General features: G+C 37.1%; 1 protein-coding gene across 1 annotated transcript in view; it reads right to left on the bottom strand.

Annotated features, from left to right (window-relative positions):
- Window positions 1-2,018: 2,018 nt before the first annotated feature.
- The window catches only part of CRB1 (crumbs cell polarity complex component 1), a gene marked incomplete at both ends in the record, with an annotated part of 156,699 nt that continues 141,970 nt past the window's right edge, over window positions 2,019-16,747 (bottom strand). The window contains 1 exon segment of the mRNA XM_081325517.1: window positions 2,019-2,234. Within this exon segment, the coding sequence (XP_081181643.1) occupies window positions 2,019-2,234 (216 nt within the window).

Consider the following 16,747-nt stretch of genomic DNA (forward strand, 5'->3'; position numbering starts at 1 on the left):
ATATTAATGAGAATTAAATTTGTAAAACGGAAGTAAAACAGATGTAAAATCCATCATGATGCAACCAAAGAATTTAAGCACTTTCAGTTTGGATGAATTTCACATATGACCCTCCCATTTGAAATTCTTTGTGAAATACGCCCACAGTAGTTTACAGCAATAAAACAGTAGCACAAATAATAGCAACAACAATCATAATTTAACAACAGCAATAAATTGATAGATTATGCATCCATACTTTCAGAAATATAGTACTAAATATTACAATTTTGAGGCCGCTCCTTCACTTTGTATTGTCTAAAAACAATCCATGTTCTGCTTCTTGCCAGGGGTTCAAACACAACTTCTAAAGCCCCTTTTTTATCATCATGATGATCATGACAGGAAAAACAACACACTCAGATCCTGGAATTTGGATTTGAATTTGGATTGAATGTGACAAGTAAAAATACTCCCACCCCCAAATCTTCTCATGTACATAAAAACCATAATAGTGCCTTCACTTATGATGTGGATTTCCTGGTATGCAAGGAAAGCTAAGGGGAGGCTGTGGTTTTTCATCATCTGAACGTGGGAAGTTGGGGGGCTGGATGGGGGCGAGGAGAAAATTGCCAGAAGCAGATTCTTTAAAGGTTTAAATCCCTGTGGGTTGTTGGTTTTCTTACAAATGTTGCATGAAATGCACCAATGAGCACAGATTCTGTCCCTTAAAAAAATACAGGCATGCTACACAAGGTTTTCTTGTAGAGAGTAAGGAAAATGATGGAGATATGCAGGAGCTGTTGCTTAGGCCAAAGGTACAGAAGCATTTTTAAATCGATAACAATATATTATCTGGAAATGGATCAACCAGATACCTCCCTAATTCACTGAAGTACAAGAAAGGGGAGAAGGTACCGTTGAATCAGACTGTCAACAGTCTGTTATTATAACCAGTCTCAATAAAAGTAGTTTTAGATACCACGTGGAATTGATTTCATGGTCTGGTCTACCTAAAAGGGCTGGTGTTTCTTCAGTCTGTAAATTATCCATTCTGTAAAAAATCCACTGGATTTTTTTTTTGAAAAAGGCAAGAGCATGTTCTTGCTGAATAAAACCTTGCTCTATTTTGTACACTAAAAATAAATAGCTTGAATGTCTCTGTGTCTTACATGGTTATGCATACCTATGCACCACACACACACACACACACACACACACACACACATGTCTGCACACTGCCTTGCACTATTAGTTCTATGATAGCCAATTAAATTTACCTCTGCTCAGTTTGGAAATGCTGGCAGTTGCATATGGTCATGCACCTGTGGTCTAAGTCTACAAGACTTGTAAGATGACAAAAACACTCCAAAGAGAAGAATGGTTTCCAAGCTTTATTTTGCTGCAAGAAGAGCTTTTTTCCCATAATGTTGATTTCACTCCTATTTAAAGAATTTAAATTGATGTACTGCAGAGAAACACCCCTGCTTCTAAAGATTCTGTAGAGAAGTAAGTGAAGGACAAGGAGTGTACATGGAGCATTGGGTGACAACATTTTTCTGAAGTGATGGCCAGAAGGTAAGTGGCTTTCAGTCACATCTGAAATGCAGGCACTTAACACAGATCCCAGGAACTATTACAGTCTAAACTTGATTGAACTCTAAATATAATGTTCAATGCAATGAATAACAATTTCCATAAAATGAGATATGGCATCCAGCCACTTTTATCATGAATGCTTTCCAGAATGAAATCTTGCACACCAAAGTGCTTTCCTGTGCATGCAAGGACAGACGGATTGCTTGGCTTTTTAAAGTTTTCTCTTCCTTCCACAGGGATTGAATGTGCAAAAGGTTTGCCACCAGAAAGGCAAAGCTGAAAAGTCTCACTTGAAGTAACCTTGAAGCCTCCTCTGATTATTAAGCAAAGTTTCTGAGTTTAATGGCAGAAATCCTTATGGTCTACAGGGGTCTACTGTAGTATTCCAAACGTTGCTTTTGTTTTATGTTATCAGTTGAGAAGATCATTATTAATTTCAGTTAGATCAGTCTTTCCAAGGGAGGAGGTTGCACCATGTTCCACATTTCAACTCGGGATCCCTCCTTCTCTTGGCGACTGGGGCTGTATGTCCCTTGGGTGGCACATTTATTGGCAGTTATGATGGAAACCATGCCTACCAGAAGAAAGATGAGTAACAAGACCAAGACCATTGAGCCAATGGAGGTGAATATATTGGAGGACAGGTCAGCTGTCAGCTGGAAGAATGGAAAGAAGGAACAATATGATGCCATTGAAGCAGAAAAATAATATATACAATTTCATCATGGAAATAACTGGCTTACATATATGAGTACATTTCAGTATACTTCTCCCCATAGGGAAAAGAATCTAGCTGGTTATACATTTATACATACAGCAACCACTCAATATATTTGCTGAGGAATTAATTTAGGAATAACAACAACTGTATAGAAGATCCAGATTAAAATTTGTCTAATTTCCTGACAAAATCTATAGCTGCTGCTTGTGTTTTCAACATTTATTTTTTTTATCATGTTGAAGCCATAGGCTGGCTACTGTCTTCTTACACTTTGGAGCTACAGTGGGGGGGAAAATCAGTTGTATTTTCACCACAGGATGAACAGAGGTTCAGAGGGCCAAATAGCTTGCAAACCACTACAGAGGTACAATAAACAGCAGGACATTCACATACATTCTTTACTCATCTTGCGTCAAAGGTGCAAGAATTAGCCATCACAACTAAGTCAATGATTCACTTGACAACTGTGTTACTAACTAAACAACTGCAGTGATTCACTTAACATCTGCGGCAAGAAAGGTCATAAAATGGGGTAAAACTCACTTAACAACTGACTAAACAGAATTTTTGGTCATATTACCCCTTCCCCCCCCCCAAACAATCATCCACAAGTATAGACAAGATAAAGTAATTGACAACATAATACCAAGTAACGGGTCCCCAGGTGGATGTCATTGAACATGCTACTGAAGAAGAGCTAAGGTTCTTTCAGGTATTAATATTGATTATGATACAGCTAGATTAAAGCCTTTGAAACCACTAGTTGGTGATGTTACCATGCAGGACAAAAAAGAAATCCACAGAATTGCAATGGGATCGTGAAATGTAAGAAGCAGGAACACAGGAAAGCTCAATACAATGGACGATGAAATGAATTGGCTATTGGACACTAAAAAGATCATGCTATTTATTACTCAGGATATGAAAAACAAGCAGCAGTGTTGCTTTCATAGTCAGCAAAGATATAGCAAAGACCTACTGGAATATAACATATTCAATTACCAAATAATACTAATTAGACATTATGGACAATGCTTTAATAGGATGGTTATACAAGTTTATGCTTTAACACTGGTGCAGAAAAGGAGATGGCTGATGAGTGTTATAGTCATTAGATTTGTTTAATCTGAAATTGACCAAACGTGCTGCAGGTGGCTGAAGACTAGAATGCTAATCTTTTATAAATTGGAAATTGATTGATTATGTACCATCAAGTTATTTTTGAACTCCTAGAAACCATATGGGGAGAAAAATATAGATGGACTCTATAACTTAAGGGACGTGGTGGCTCAGTGGGTTAGGATGCTGAGCTTGTCGATCAGATGGTCGGCAGTTTGGCGGGTCGAATCCCGAGTGCTGCGTAACAGAGTGAGTGCCTGTTACTCGTCCCAGCTTCTGCCAACCTAGCAGTTCGAAAGCACGTAAAAATGCAAGTAGAAAAATAGGGACCACTACGGTGGGAAGGTAACAGCGTTCCGTGCGCCTTTGGCGTCTAGTCATGCTGGCCACATGACCATGGAGACGTCCTCGGACAAGCGCTGACTCTTCGGCTTTGAAACGGAGATGAGCACCGGCCCCTAGAGTTGGAAATGACTAGTACGCAGGTGCGGGGGAACCTTTACCTTTACCTTTATAACTTAAGAAACTGAAATGAAGCAGGAGAATGACTTACCAGTTTACAACAATCCACTGATTTATTTATTGCCAATACAATCTTCAAACAACCCTAACTTTTTACACGTGGACATTCCAAGATGGAGTGCATACAAATAACTTTGATCATATTATTGGTACAAGAAATGGAAAAGGTCAATTACAACAGCAAAGGCATGGTCAGAGTATGGAACAGATTGTGGCTCATGTGCAAATACTTCAGGAACAAACTTAAAAGAATTTCAGAGAATTGTAGAGCACACAAAAAGAGGTATTGTAATGATATCTGTGAACACATCAAAGGTGAAAGTCTAAAGGGAGTTACAATCTCAAATTGAAATGCTAAGGGGTACAAATGAACCAATAGTAACTGATATCCACAAAGATCAAACAAAAATGGAGTATACTGAAATTCTTTAGAATGTCACTATACTCTATACCTTAAAACAGGGGTCCCCAACCCCCAGTTCATGGACCAGTACCAGGCTACAGCATGTCAGCAACTGGTCAGCACAAATAAGCAAAACCCCATCCGGGGGATGCAGGCAACACACAAAACCACGCACCCTCCAGTCCGTGGAAAAATCTCTCTCCACGGAACCGGTCCCTTGTGCCGAAAAGGTTGGGGACCTCTGCCTTAGAAGATAGCCCCTATTTAAAAGAACCTATGTTATCAGTCATTTCCAAGTTGGAACACTACAAAAACTGATGAAATTTGACAGAAAGTTGGCAAGCAACAGAATAAGTATCTATAAAGTATCTAACCAAACTATGGTAACAAACATGATACAGGGGCTAACAAATTGGAAATGCTCCGTCTACATACAGTACATGGAGGAGAAGGAGGAGGAGGAGATGATGATTTAACAGACTGTTCAAACAATTGTGGAATGTTCATAATTTCATATGCTAGCAAAATAAGATTTAGGACCATCCAACGCTGCTTAGAGCCCTGCATGAAAAGGAAGATAGTAGACATTCAACTGATTTTAGAGAGGGCTGAGGAACAAGAGATTCACAGAATAACAGAACAACAACATGTGTTGATGCACACTGGGTAATTGAGAAAGCCAAAAGATACTGAAAAGATGTGCTTCATTGATTATAGAAAGGCTTTTGATTATGTCAACCATTTCAAGCTGTGGAATGAGAATGAGAAGAAAAGGAGAATCTCAGAAACTCAGTTGTTTGAATGGGAAATCTTTACACAGGTCATGAAGCTGAAGTCCAGACAGAATTTGTTGAAACAGACTGGGCCTATATTGACAAATGAGTGAGGTAAGTCTGTATGCTCTCTCTTTATTTGATTCAACCTAAATTCTGCATAAACATTTGGGGATGGGGACTATATTAGAAGAGGATGATGATGATACCAAAATTGGAGGAAAAGCACAGATAATATACAAACTAAAATATATGATATATCCAAAAGCATCATGTGTCCAGACTCAAAAAACCCACCTTCAAAGAATGGATAATTAGGTTGTGAAAGTACACCTCCATGTCCAATAACGTTCTATCTCAAAAGTAAATCTGACACAGAATTCAATTCAACTTGAAAACCATTTCTAGATTATAATTCTCTATATAAATTTGCACTAGATTCTAGATCTATAAGTTCAGTTAAATCAGAATAGATCTTAAATAGGTTGGACAGTAATCTTACTTTATGAATTGTACTATGCTGACTGTACTATTGATATTTTTATATTGTGTACATTTTAAGAACCTGAAATCTTCAAAACAATATTTCATTCAATTAATGAAATATTGAAATTTTCCACTTTATGATGCTTGTAAATTTCCTGTGTATTCACTTTACTTAGGTTACTTTTTTCTTTTTTCTTCTAATAGTCTATCTCTTTTCTCCCTTTCTCTCTAAAAATAAAAAGGCTTAATAAAAATATTTTTTTTAAAAAAAGTCAACATCAACTTTATGGCCCCCAATCATTCCATTAATAAATCAATTAACAAAAATTCAAACTCCAAATAGAGATTTATAAATGCAGGAGTTTCTATAGTTCATTTTATCACTTCAGCTAAGCCCACATACAGCTCTATTAATATTGAATGACACCCTATTGTTTCTAGTGTTTATTTTTTTTCTTCATAAAGGCAACAGCATGCAAGAATAATTAATTTATTATATGAGTCTTTTTAAAATTTAAGACTGTCCTGAGGTGTTAAAATTAAACCTTTGCAAAGATACCAGCCTTGGCTATGAGTTGCAGCCTTTATATTGTCAAATATGGTAAACAATTATGGTTTCCATAATGATATTGTCATTATGTTAGATTTATGTTAAAATTATTATTGTAGTTATTAAATAATGCTGATAATTTTTAAATTATCGCAATGTATATGTTGCTATAAGGTTCTTAGAATAGCATAATTCAAGCAGTATAGAAGCTTTTATAATAAAAATAAAATATAAACAAAACTAAATATTATAATGGAGAAACTTGTATTATATTCAAGACAATATTTTATACAGTGGCAGGCATCAATATAGTATTGATCAATATTTCCATACAATACCATATATTCCATTTATCCAGACAACAGAGAATTAAGATAATTAGATTACTAGATCCTTAAAGAGATTCCTGGAGCCAATTTTACATGGATCCACTATCAATAATTTATTTGGTATCTGTCTTATGACCCTGTGATTCTCTTATCGTGGGAAAATAGAAACAAGATTACTGTCTTTCCTACAAACAATAAGCCCAAACAATTTTACAATATAGTATCTCTTTAAGGATCTAGTAATCTAATGATCTTAATTCTCTTTTGTCTGGGAAAATGGAATATATATTCCTGGCATCAATATAGTAAAACCACTAGTATCAAATAGGATCTAGGTGACATTAATTAGTTGTTGAGGGACACTTGAATTTGAAGAGCTATGAAAGATATTAAGATATTTTCCTTATCTGTATCAAGAAGCACACATGTAACTAGAAGTACCATGGGAAAACAGCCATTCTGGGCAGCATCACCCTGGGAGAATTTTGATTGTCAATTCCGATTTTGTTTTGGTGCTTTTGATTTGGAATACTAGTGACAATTGAATTGTCAAAAACAGATTTTATGCTCGGGGCATAATTCCAAAAATATTTAAAAACAAAAGAACCCAGGAGGGTTTTAAAAAAAAAACAAAAAAGCAACACAACCAAACTAGACCAAAGCTTTCAAAAACCAGAAGATTAAGAAATCAAATTTGACTATATCTGCAGAGTAGTATTTCTGACATTGACTCTTACAGATTGTTTTGAGCAAAATTGTTTGGGCTTATCGTATGTAGGGAAGACAGTAATCTCATTTCTATTTTCCCACAATAAGAGAATCGCAGGATCACAAGACAGAGATACCAAATAAATTATTGATAGTGGATTGATGTAAAATTGGCTCCAGGAATCTCTTTAAGGATCTAGTAATCTAATGATCTTAATTCTCTTTTGTCTGGGAAAATTATAGATATTGTATTGTATGGAAATATGGTATCTTTCACACAATCTCACTTTTATTAGATAACATTCCCATTTTGGATGAGAAATAATAGGGTATTCTTTCACAGTAATTTCTTAAATGAGGAAAAGTGTTTAATTCCACTGTATTTCAGGAATTTTCTTTCTTTCTTTCTTTCTTTCTTTCTTTCTTTCTTTCTTTCTTTCTTTCTTTCTTTCTTTCTTTCTTTCTTTCTTTCTTTCTTTCGCTGGGCAATGGTGTATAGCAATTTTCTTCAATTTTTCGCCCATCAGACACATTAGGACTGTAAGTTACTGAATCCCTGGCTACATGACCTTAACTGAACACCTTGCTAAATTCATTTCTGAGAGTCTTCCCCAGTCCGAAGTCTTCCATTCCTAGCTATGAGGGGTGTAAAGCTGCCCAACAATTTTAACATCAGTTCCCAGTGGAAAGTCAAATGGGTCACTGAACATCCAGTCTCATATAAATGACGCCATTAAGAAAGGGGCCAGGCTTTGAACTACTACACCAGCAATGGACAATCCTGAATAGGATTCACATCTCACATGTATAGACTGGGCATACTATCCTTCCCTCAGTTTGCCTGAGAGGTCCCATGTCAAACTGTAGATCACATCATGACTGACTGAGGACATAGACCAGTCCAGTATCTGATTTGTTTAATATAAATGATGCTGCATTTCATTTATGGCCTAGCCAGGGGAAGGCAACCTTGGCTCTTTTATGACTCGTGGACTTCAATTCCCAGAATTCCTGAGCCAGAATTCTGGGAGTTGAAGTCCACAAGTCATAAAAGAGCCAAGGTTGCCTATCCCTGGCCTAGACATTGATATTGGAACATAAATCTTTTTAACATTTATACTTTATTGTGTTTTATTAATCTAGATGAAATGTTAATATATATTGCTAGTCCGTGTATGATATGTCATACACTAAATACATACATGCATACATACATACATACATGTGTCCAGAGTTACTCAAAAGGGTAATTCAGCCAGCATGTTGAGATTCACCTGCAAGTGAGTTGGGGACCACATTTTGAACCTTTAAGGCATAAATGGGAATTGTTTTTAAAGAAGTAAAGAATTTTAATGTGATGCAAAGCTGCTTTAATCCCACCCGACAGTCCTTCTAATTCTGTATTTTCTACTGATTGATAGCAGATCTCTTAGGTGCCTGGGAAAAGCTTTTCCCATCACCTGCTACACGATATAGATGAAGGATGCTGTAGTGTTGAAGCCGTGAGATTCTATACCCAGCTTAGTGAATTTACTTAATGAATCATAAACTCTTTTTCATATATCTGAAAAAAATATCATTTCTTGGTTTCTAAAGGGATATGTTCCAAACTTCCACTCCACCTTATTACGAATGTTTCAGAAAAAAATACATGTCGCTTTCTTAATTATTCATAAAACACACAGAGAGAGACCCATACACACACCATTAGTTAACAACAATGGCTAATTTACACAGCATACCAATCCCTGCCCCTTTTTATCAGTTTAGTTTTCTGATTCATTCTAGTAGCTTTTATTCTTCCAAATTCCATTTTCATTGCCTTTGGATGTTCTTGTTAAATCTAACAAGGTAGGAAAGCCATAGAAACCAAGGCTTATGGGGTTATTATACTTTCGCCACCAGTGGCCATGTATTTGTGCAGATGTGTGTATGGGGAAATGCATGGTGGTCTCTACATTCTTTTTACATGACTGAGCGAAAGGTGTGTGTGTGTGTGTGTGTGTGTGTGTGTGTGTCTTAGAATGGAAATTCACTTGCCATCTCAGCCCAAGGAATGGCCTTGAAGGACAGGATGAAGAATTGCTGCCAAGCTAATGGAAAGACAAGCAAGGCTTGAAGCATTCCGTGAAACTAGCTCTGAGTAAACATCTTAGACAGACCCCTTCCTGGTTCACACTTAAATAAAGTGAGAGAAAGATGACTCACATGCACTTTATCTCTCTCCCTCTTTGTCTATATGGTGATGTGGTAAAGGAGTATTTTGAATTACTCTAGACATCAGGTTAGAACAAATATGTGCACAAACAACAGGATCTACATGACCATAGGCTGTACACAGATATAATTATTCAAGCATATCTTTTAGTGTAATTGTCAACACTGCTAACATCGGATGTTCTTGCTTTGACAACAGATGGAAATGTAGCCATCTTTTCTCTTTCGCTTTTAGAGTTAGTTGATGCTGGGAGGGAGGATGTGGATGAGAGTCCAATTAGTTATAACAATAATAACTCAGCCGTGGGAATCCAAGGTTATTGTGCACAGAGTTGATAAAGATCTGGCGGGTTGGAGAGCTGGGGAGAAAGCCTGTGCTTCAAGCTAATTGGGGAATGTGATTTATGACTGTTAATTGGAGGAGGGAATTGTGCTTTGTGACTTTGTGCCCAGGGGAGGGGAATTCAGTTTTTGACTTTTAACTATGTAGTGCTGATACTTTGTTTCTCGAGTAAAAGATTCCTTAAGGTAAACAATGCCTCAAAGTTATTTTGAAGAGTTTCATCTGTCGGAACCATGCACTAATGGTATATGGGAAAGAACTTGGGAGATGGAGGGAAGAGATGTTGCCTAACGAATAGTCAAATAAGAGTCAGCATAGCCTGCAGCAGGGACCTTCTCTAAACTTTTAGACTGTAAAATCAACGGTGGGAGAATTGTACTTTCAGAGTCGTAGGATTGATTCCAGCCTTACAAGGTAGACCAGGTGGGAAACATGACCTTTTCTATTTTATTGTAAAGGCACATTAGCAGAATCTTGCAAGTTTGAAAGTATAATTCTCTTGCTGTCACTTTTGCAGTCTGAGAACTTAGGAAGGGTTGCCTTATGAGCCTCTTGCTCTGTCCACTATGCAGCTGTGGAATATGCTATCTCTTATATACCAGTCCCTGAGCAGTATCTCTTTCCTCATACCATTACATTTAGGAACAAAATAAAATGAATCTCATTGGAGCTCTCTGAAATGTTAGGCACAAGGACAAAATATATCTTATCCTATCCTATCCTGTCCTATCCTTACTCGCCTGCTCACATTCAAGGAGTCAGTTAGGCCTATTTGGATCAGGCCTGGATTCATTTGTATTTTGGAATTGAGAACTTTTTCCTGCTTTTATCAACAAGGCGGTGCCTTTTTTCTGCATTTCTTAAGCAATCTTTGTCCCTCATTTGATTAACCAAGAATATGTGGATTGAATGTTAAGCAGGGAGACCCCCACATTTTCACCTCAAACAAAATGAGAAATGAATTTAAGGGCTCTGCCTCAGGCAAAACATCAGAAGACTTTGGAGGGAAGCCAAAAGAGCTGTGAAATCTTGAATAAAAGCTATAGGGATTTAGGGATCCTTTTTATAAAGAATGGCTGGTGAAATCTGAAGCAAACTTGCAGATTCCTGCTCAGATAAAGCATGTGAAATTTTTCAAAAGAAACTAAAGGAGGTTTGCTGATATAAAACTCTTCAGATAGCGTGTGCCTATTCATACTTAGAACCAAAACAGATTTAGTGTTTTGATAATTCACTCTTTCTTAGTCAAAAGTAGTAAGTAATCTGACTCTTTGGAGAATAAAATGTGACATAAATAAATAACAATTTATACAAAATTATAAATTATTTTGCCATCATTTCCCAACCCCATAGGTAAGTAACTTTAAATTTAAAACTGATAAAATTAACTATAGTCCGCTAAATGGGAAGTTCAGAAGGTGGTCTGAATCTAGACCAAGGGTCTCCAAACTTGACAACTTTAAGACTTGTAGACTTCAACTCCCAGAATTCCTCAGCTAGTCATGCTGGCTGGATAATTCTGGGAGTTGAAGTCCACAAGTCTTAAAGTTGCCAAATTTGGAAAAACCCTGATCTAGATATTAGCTCTCAGCCTAGCCTACTTCACAGGTTTGTTGTGAGAATGAAATGATGGAGTTGTTGTGGTGATAAGGAGAGGGTGGAAAAAAAAATTATGCTACTTTGCCAGTAGTGCTGTAGAGCAGTTTTAGGACTGTGGACTCAGACAGATTTCTAATGGATATCGTGAAATATTCAAAATACTCTAAGCCCCTGAATAATCAGTGCTTTCCTTAAGAGCTCTCTACCACATTCTATTGTCTTGTCCTGAAAGAAAAATAAAGCTTTCGGCTCAGAGTAAACACAGTGAGTCCCCTAGAGAGCCAGAAAGAGCCTGATCACTCTGCAGGTTTTTATTGCCCCAATGCAGCAAACATCTCTCTCTCTCTCTCATGCTCTTTACATTAAACCTGGCAATTCTTGGATATGACAGATGTAAGTGTCTATTAAGATTTTATTTAATTATTAAAATTTAATATAATTTTAACCTCCCCACAAACCATCTTTCACCATAACATCTTTTGACTTGATCCTTTGCTTTGCAATAAGGATTCCTAAACTTTTCCAAATCATGCCTCCCTGTCAGGACCCACCTCAATCCACATCTTAGGAAATAAGAACTCTTGGATGCAAGTTTAGTCCAAAAGGAAAATGTTTACTAGGATGGAATCGATTGTGGGAATACAAGACGGAATCTGAGAAAAGTTACATTTCAATCCTATATAAACCATTCCCATTCCAGCCCCTCCCCTCATCCATTTGGTCAGGCTGTCGTCAGTTGCTAGGTGTCAGGTCCTTCCATGGGAAAGGGAACTCTCCTTGGTTTTATGGTTATTGCTTTCCTTTTCAGTTGTAAATGAAGATACAATCCAGACCTGTCTGTCCCCCCTCCCTTCCCCAGTAAAACATCCCCTGTTGTTTGAAAATCGCTTTAGTAACCATCCTCTCCCCCCCCCTCGGAGAGATGGCAGAATCCCCAGAAATAGCACGTTGTTCTACCTATACAATTATGAAATGTGATATAAATGGATTCTGACACTCCCTTTTTATTTATTTATTTTTAGAAACCACCTCCTTTCCCCACCTGGATGTCCTTTCAATCTGTCTATCAATTTGCATTATGGATAAGATGTCCTCCCCTTCCCATCAGCACACCTAGTCCCAGTCTTCTTAACCACCATGCCCACCAGTTTAGCACCTCACATATACTAATCTTCACACTGCCTTCCAATTTTCTGTTAATATGCCCACTATCACCTATCTTCCCTGTACAGTAGATTTTCATTTGCAAATTACTGTATGTTTTAATGCAGAATATTTTCTAAAGATTTCACAGCTTCATGATACAATGAATATTTCATGATTCCCCCCTCATCCTTGGAGGAAGGAGGAATATAAACTATGATACATATAATGTGAAAATTATTTTATGTACAAACTAGAATAGCCGTTTACCGTATGATTGGTTCAACTTAAATTGAACTTTAGAATATGCAAAGAGAGAGTTGTAGATGGTGTAAGATGAAGCACTACTACAATTAGCACTATGAACTAGCAGGTAGCAAGTTCAAATGTCATTATAGCAAAGGATTTGGGTTCATTATTGATTTGGTTTTAAATTACAGGAAGGTAGTGAAGTCATTTTTTTCTCTTCTTTAACTCCTGTACACTTATCAAGAGAAACCAAAGGAAGATGATTAATACTACTGATTTATTTTATAGGTCTAATTAAAAAAATAAGTGCTCATAGAAAGCACCATTGCAAAGTATTATTCATTTTTCAAACCACAAGTGTTTTGAAATTGTGTCATCTGTCTCTAGATCATGTTAATGTCAATAGCAAGTCAAAACTTTTGTGTATGTTCTTGTGAATGGTAGCTGCTTAGCAGTTACTACTGTAAGTACCAATGGGGCAAAAACAATAGAAGAGACACTGATAACGTTTTATTGTCTGATTCCAGAAGAACTGAAAGCAGAGTTTGGAGTTTGACTTCTAGGTAAAGGCATTTTTTAAGAAAACAAGCTTATATACTGGAAGTATTTTTCCATATTTTTTTCATTGATAGTACTTTTAAATGTTTGGATGTGTGCACCTATATTGTGTCTCCCTCTTAGTTTGACAGATTTAATAGATAGTTAAAAAGGGAACAGGGCCATGCTGCTAACATGAAATCCTTTTCAGCAGTGAAACTCTCTAGGTCCATTCTTGATGTTCAGAAATATAATGTTTCCCACCTTCTCAGTAAGGAAAGGATGGCTTTTGATTGTTCAGTTGAATGAATGAATGTCCTACATGAATTTGCATTGGTAATTTCTCGTTTTCATTTTGTAAAAGTTGCTACAATACTGCAGTAATTGCCCCATAGCAACTTATAACATCTTCTAAAGCCATCTCACCATTGTGCTACCATAGCAATAATGAGGACAGGTTTTATATTGCTTCAGTGATGAATGGGAAATGACCTAAAAAGAATTTTTAATGGTTATAATTTGGTGTACTGTAGTCTTTTTTTAAGGTACGGAGAGTATCATTTAAGTAAGTTGGCAAAATTGTTAAATTTAAGTCAATGGAATGGATAATGGAATGTTTGGAACCTTTTTCTCTTTCACATGCATGCCTTGTACAATTGTAAAAATCTGATGGTATTAAACAGATATTTAATTTATTAAACCAACATATATATGAGCCTGTCACCAAGATTCTATATACTGTTACATTATCCTCTTTCTCTTTTTTCCTACTATATCTCAGTTCAACAATTAGTGAATTGGGTAATACCGCATGATACAGTGAATTCCATTTTTCATAGCGTAGTACCTGAAAGTCATTCCATCAATAAATAGCAATTGTGAAAATCTACAGTGGATAATTACTGGATTGGAAAACTATATTTTAACCATTGCATCCAAAGAAGTAGAGTATGAAGACACAAGGCTAGACAAGGAATGCCCAAGATTAAGATTATTTTCTTTCATATAACATTGTAAGCCGCCCTGAGTCTTCGGAGAAGGGCGGGATATAAATGGAATTAAAATAAAATAAAAATAAAATAAATTAAAGAATCATATAGAAATTTACAAAATTAATGATATCAGCATTCAATTTTTTTTGAGTAGGTACTTCAAGCTATTTCCCCCCTCAATGCCATTTAATAAGCACATAATATTGCAAACTTCATCAACATCCTCCTATCTTTTTGAACAATCAATGTACATGTAAGTACCTTCGGTTTCAGGTTATTTCAATTAACTGTTTCCTCAGTAATCATGTGTGTGACCCAGATTTGTTGAACATAATTCAGAGAAAACTATCCTAATCAGTTGGTGCCAGGATTCAGCAAATATATTGAAGCCCTTTCTACTGCTATCATGAATCTATGATTAGGAAAATACTTATAAGGTTTTATGCTGCCACAGTTGGATATCAAGTCAACCACACATCTATGTAGCTACAACACTTACAGTTCAACCATTTTCTTCTTCCATCTAAATATAGCAGAAGGTAGTGTGGTATTTGCCTTGTGTCCAACATGTGCCTCCCTGCTATTTCATTGTTTATTGTCATATACAGTAAATAACTGTGGCTTGCATTAGCAAGCTTCTGTGAACATTATTGCTGTGAATAATTTCTTTTAAAAAAGCTGATGTGATCTAAAAGATGGGGCAACAGAACCATCTCAGCTTCTCCAATAATTATGTGACATGCTGGTCTGAACACCATACCCAATTATTGAAGGGGAAAAGAATGGTCAAGTAACAGATCCTTTGAAATATTGGGAATTCTAATTATTTCATATTGCGGGAGGGTAGTGATGTTATTAAAGGTTCATAGGCTAATCCCCTTCATGGATTATTGCCTTGTCATGGCAAAGGGGCTTGCATAATTCAATGAAGCTATGAGCTATGTCGTGCAGGGCCACCCAAGACGGACAGGTCATAGCAGAGAGTTCTGACAAAACGTGATCCACTGGAGGAGGAAATGGCAACCCACTCCAGTATCTTTGCCATGAAACCCTATGGACAGTACCAAAAGGCAAAACGATATGACGCTGGAAGATGAGCCCCTCAGGTCAGAAGGCATCCAATATGCTCCTGGGGAAGAGCAGAGGGCTAGTACTAGTAGCGCCAGAAAGAATGAAGTGACTGGGCCAAAGCCGAAAGGACGCTCAGCTGTGGATGTGTCTGACGCTCAGCTGTGGATGTGTCTGATGCTGTAAAGATTTTTTCTCAATAGGAACCTGGAATGTAAGATCCATGAATCAAGGAAAGCTGGATGTGGTCAAACAAGAGATGACAAGACTGAACATTGACATCTTAGGTATCAGCGAAATGATGTCCTTATCATCATGGGGGATTGGAATGCTAAAGTAGGAAGCCAAAAGATAACCGGAATAACAGGCAAGTTTGGCCTTGGAGTACAAAATGAAGCAGGGCACAGGCTGATAGAATTTTGTCAAGAGAATACGATGTTCATAGCAAACACTCTTTTCCAACAACCCAAGAGACGGCTTTACACATGGACATCACCAGACGGTCAACACAGAAATCAGATTGACTATATGCTCTGCAGCCAAAGATGGAGAAGCTCTATACAGTCAGTAAAAACAATACCAGGAGCTGACTGTGGCTCAGACCATGAGCTTCTTGTTGCAAAGTTTAGGCTTAAATTAAAGAAAGTAGGGAAAAGCGCTAGGCCAGTCAGGTATGAATTAAATCATATCCCTGTTCAATATACAGTAGAGGTGACAAATAGATTTAAGGAATTAGATCTGATAGACAGAGTGCCTAAAGAACTATGGACAGAGGTTTGCAATAGTATTCCAGTATTCCAGCTGAGCTATTCAAAATCTTAAAAGACGATGCAGTAAAAGTGCTACACTCAATTTGCCAGCAAATTTGGAAAACTCAACAGTGGCCACAGGATTGGAAAAGATCAGTTTACATTCCAATTCCAAAGAAAGGCAGTGCCAAAGAACGTTCAAACTATCACACCATTGCACTCATTTCTCATGCTAGTAAAGTTATGCTTAAAATCCTACAAGCTAGACTCCAGAAGTATGTGGATCAAGAACTACCAGAAGTACAGGCAGGATTTCGAAGAGGCAGAGGAACTAGAGATCAAATTGCCAACATATGCTGGATCATGGAGAAAGCTAGAGAGTTCCAGAAAAACATCTACTTCTGCTTCATTGACTATGCTAAAGCCTTTGATTGTGTGGATCATAACAAACTGTGGCAAGTTCTTAAAAAGATGGGTGTACCAGACCATCTTATTTGTCTCTTGAGAAACCTATATGCGGTCCAAGAAGCAACAGTGAGAACTGGACACAGAAGCACTGATTGGTTCAAAATTGGGAAAGGAGTCTGGCAAGGCTATATACTGTCACCTTGCCTATTTAACTTATATGCAGAGCACATCATGAGAAAGGCAGGGCTAGATG

Source organism: Vipera berus (assembly GCF_964194415.1).
Source record: "Vipera berus genome assembly, chromosome: 3".
NCBI lineage: Eukaryota > Metazoa > Chordata > Lepidosauria > Squamata > Viperidae > Vipera > Vipera berus.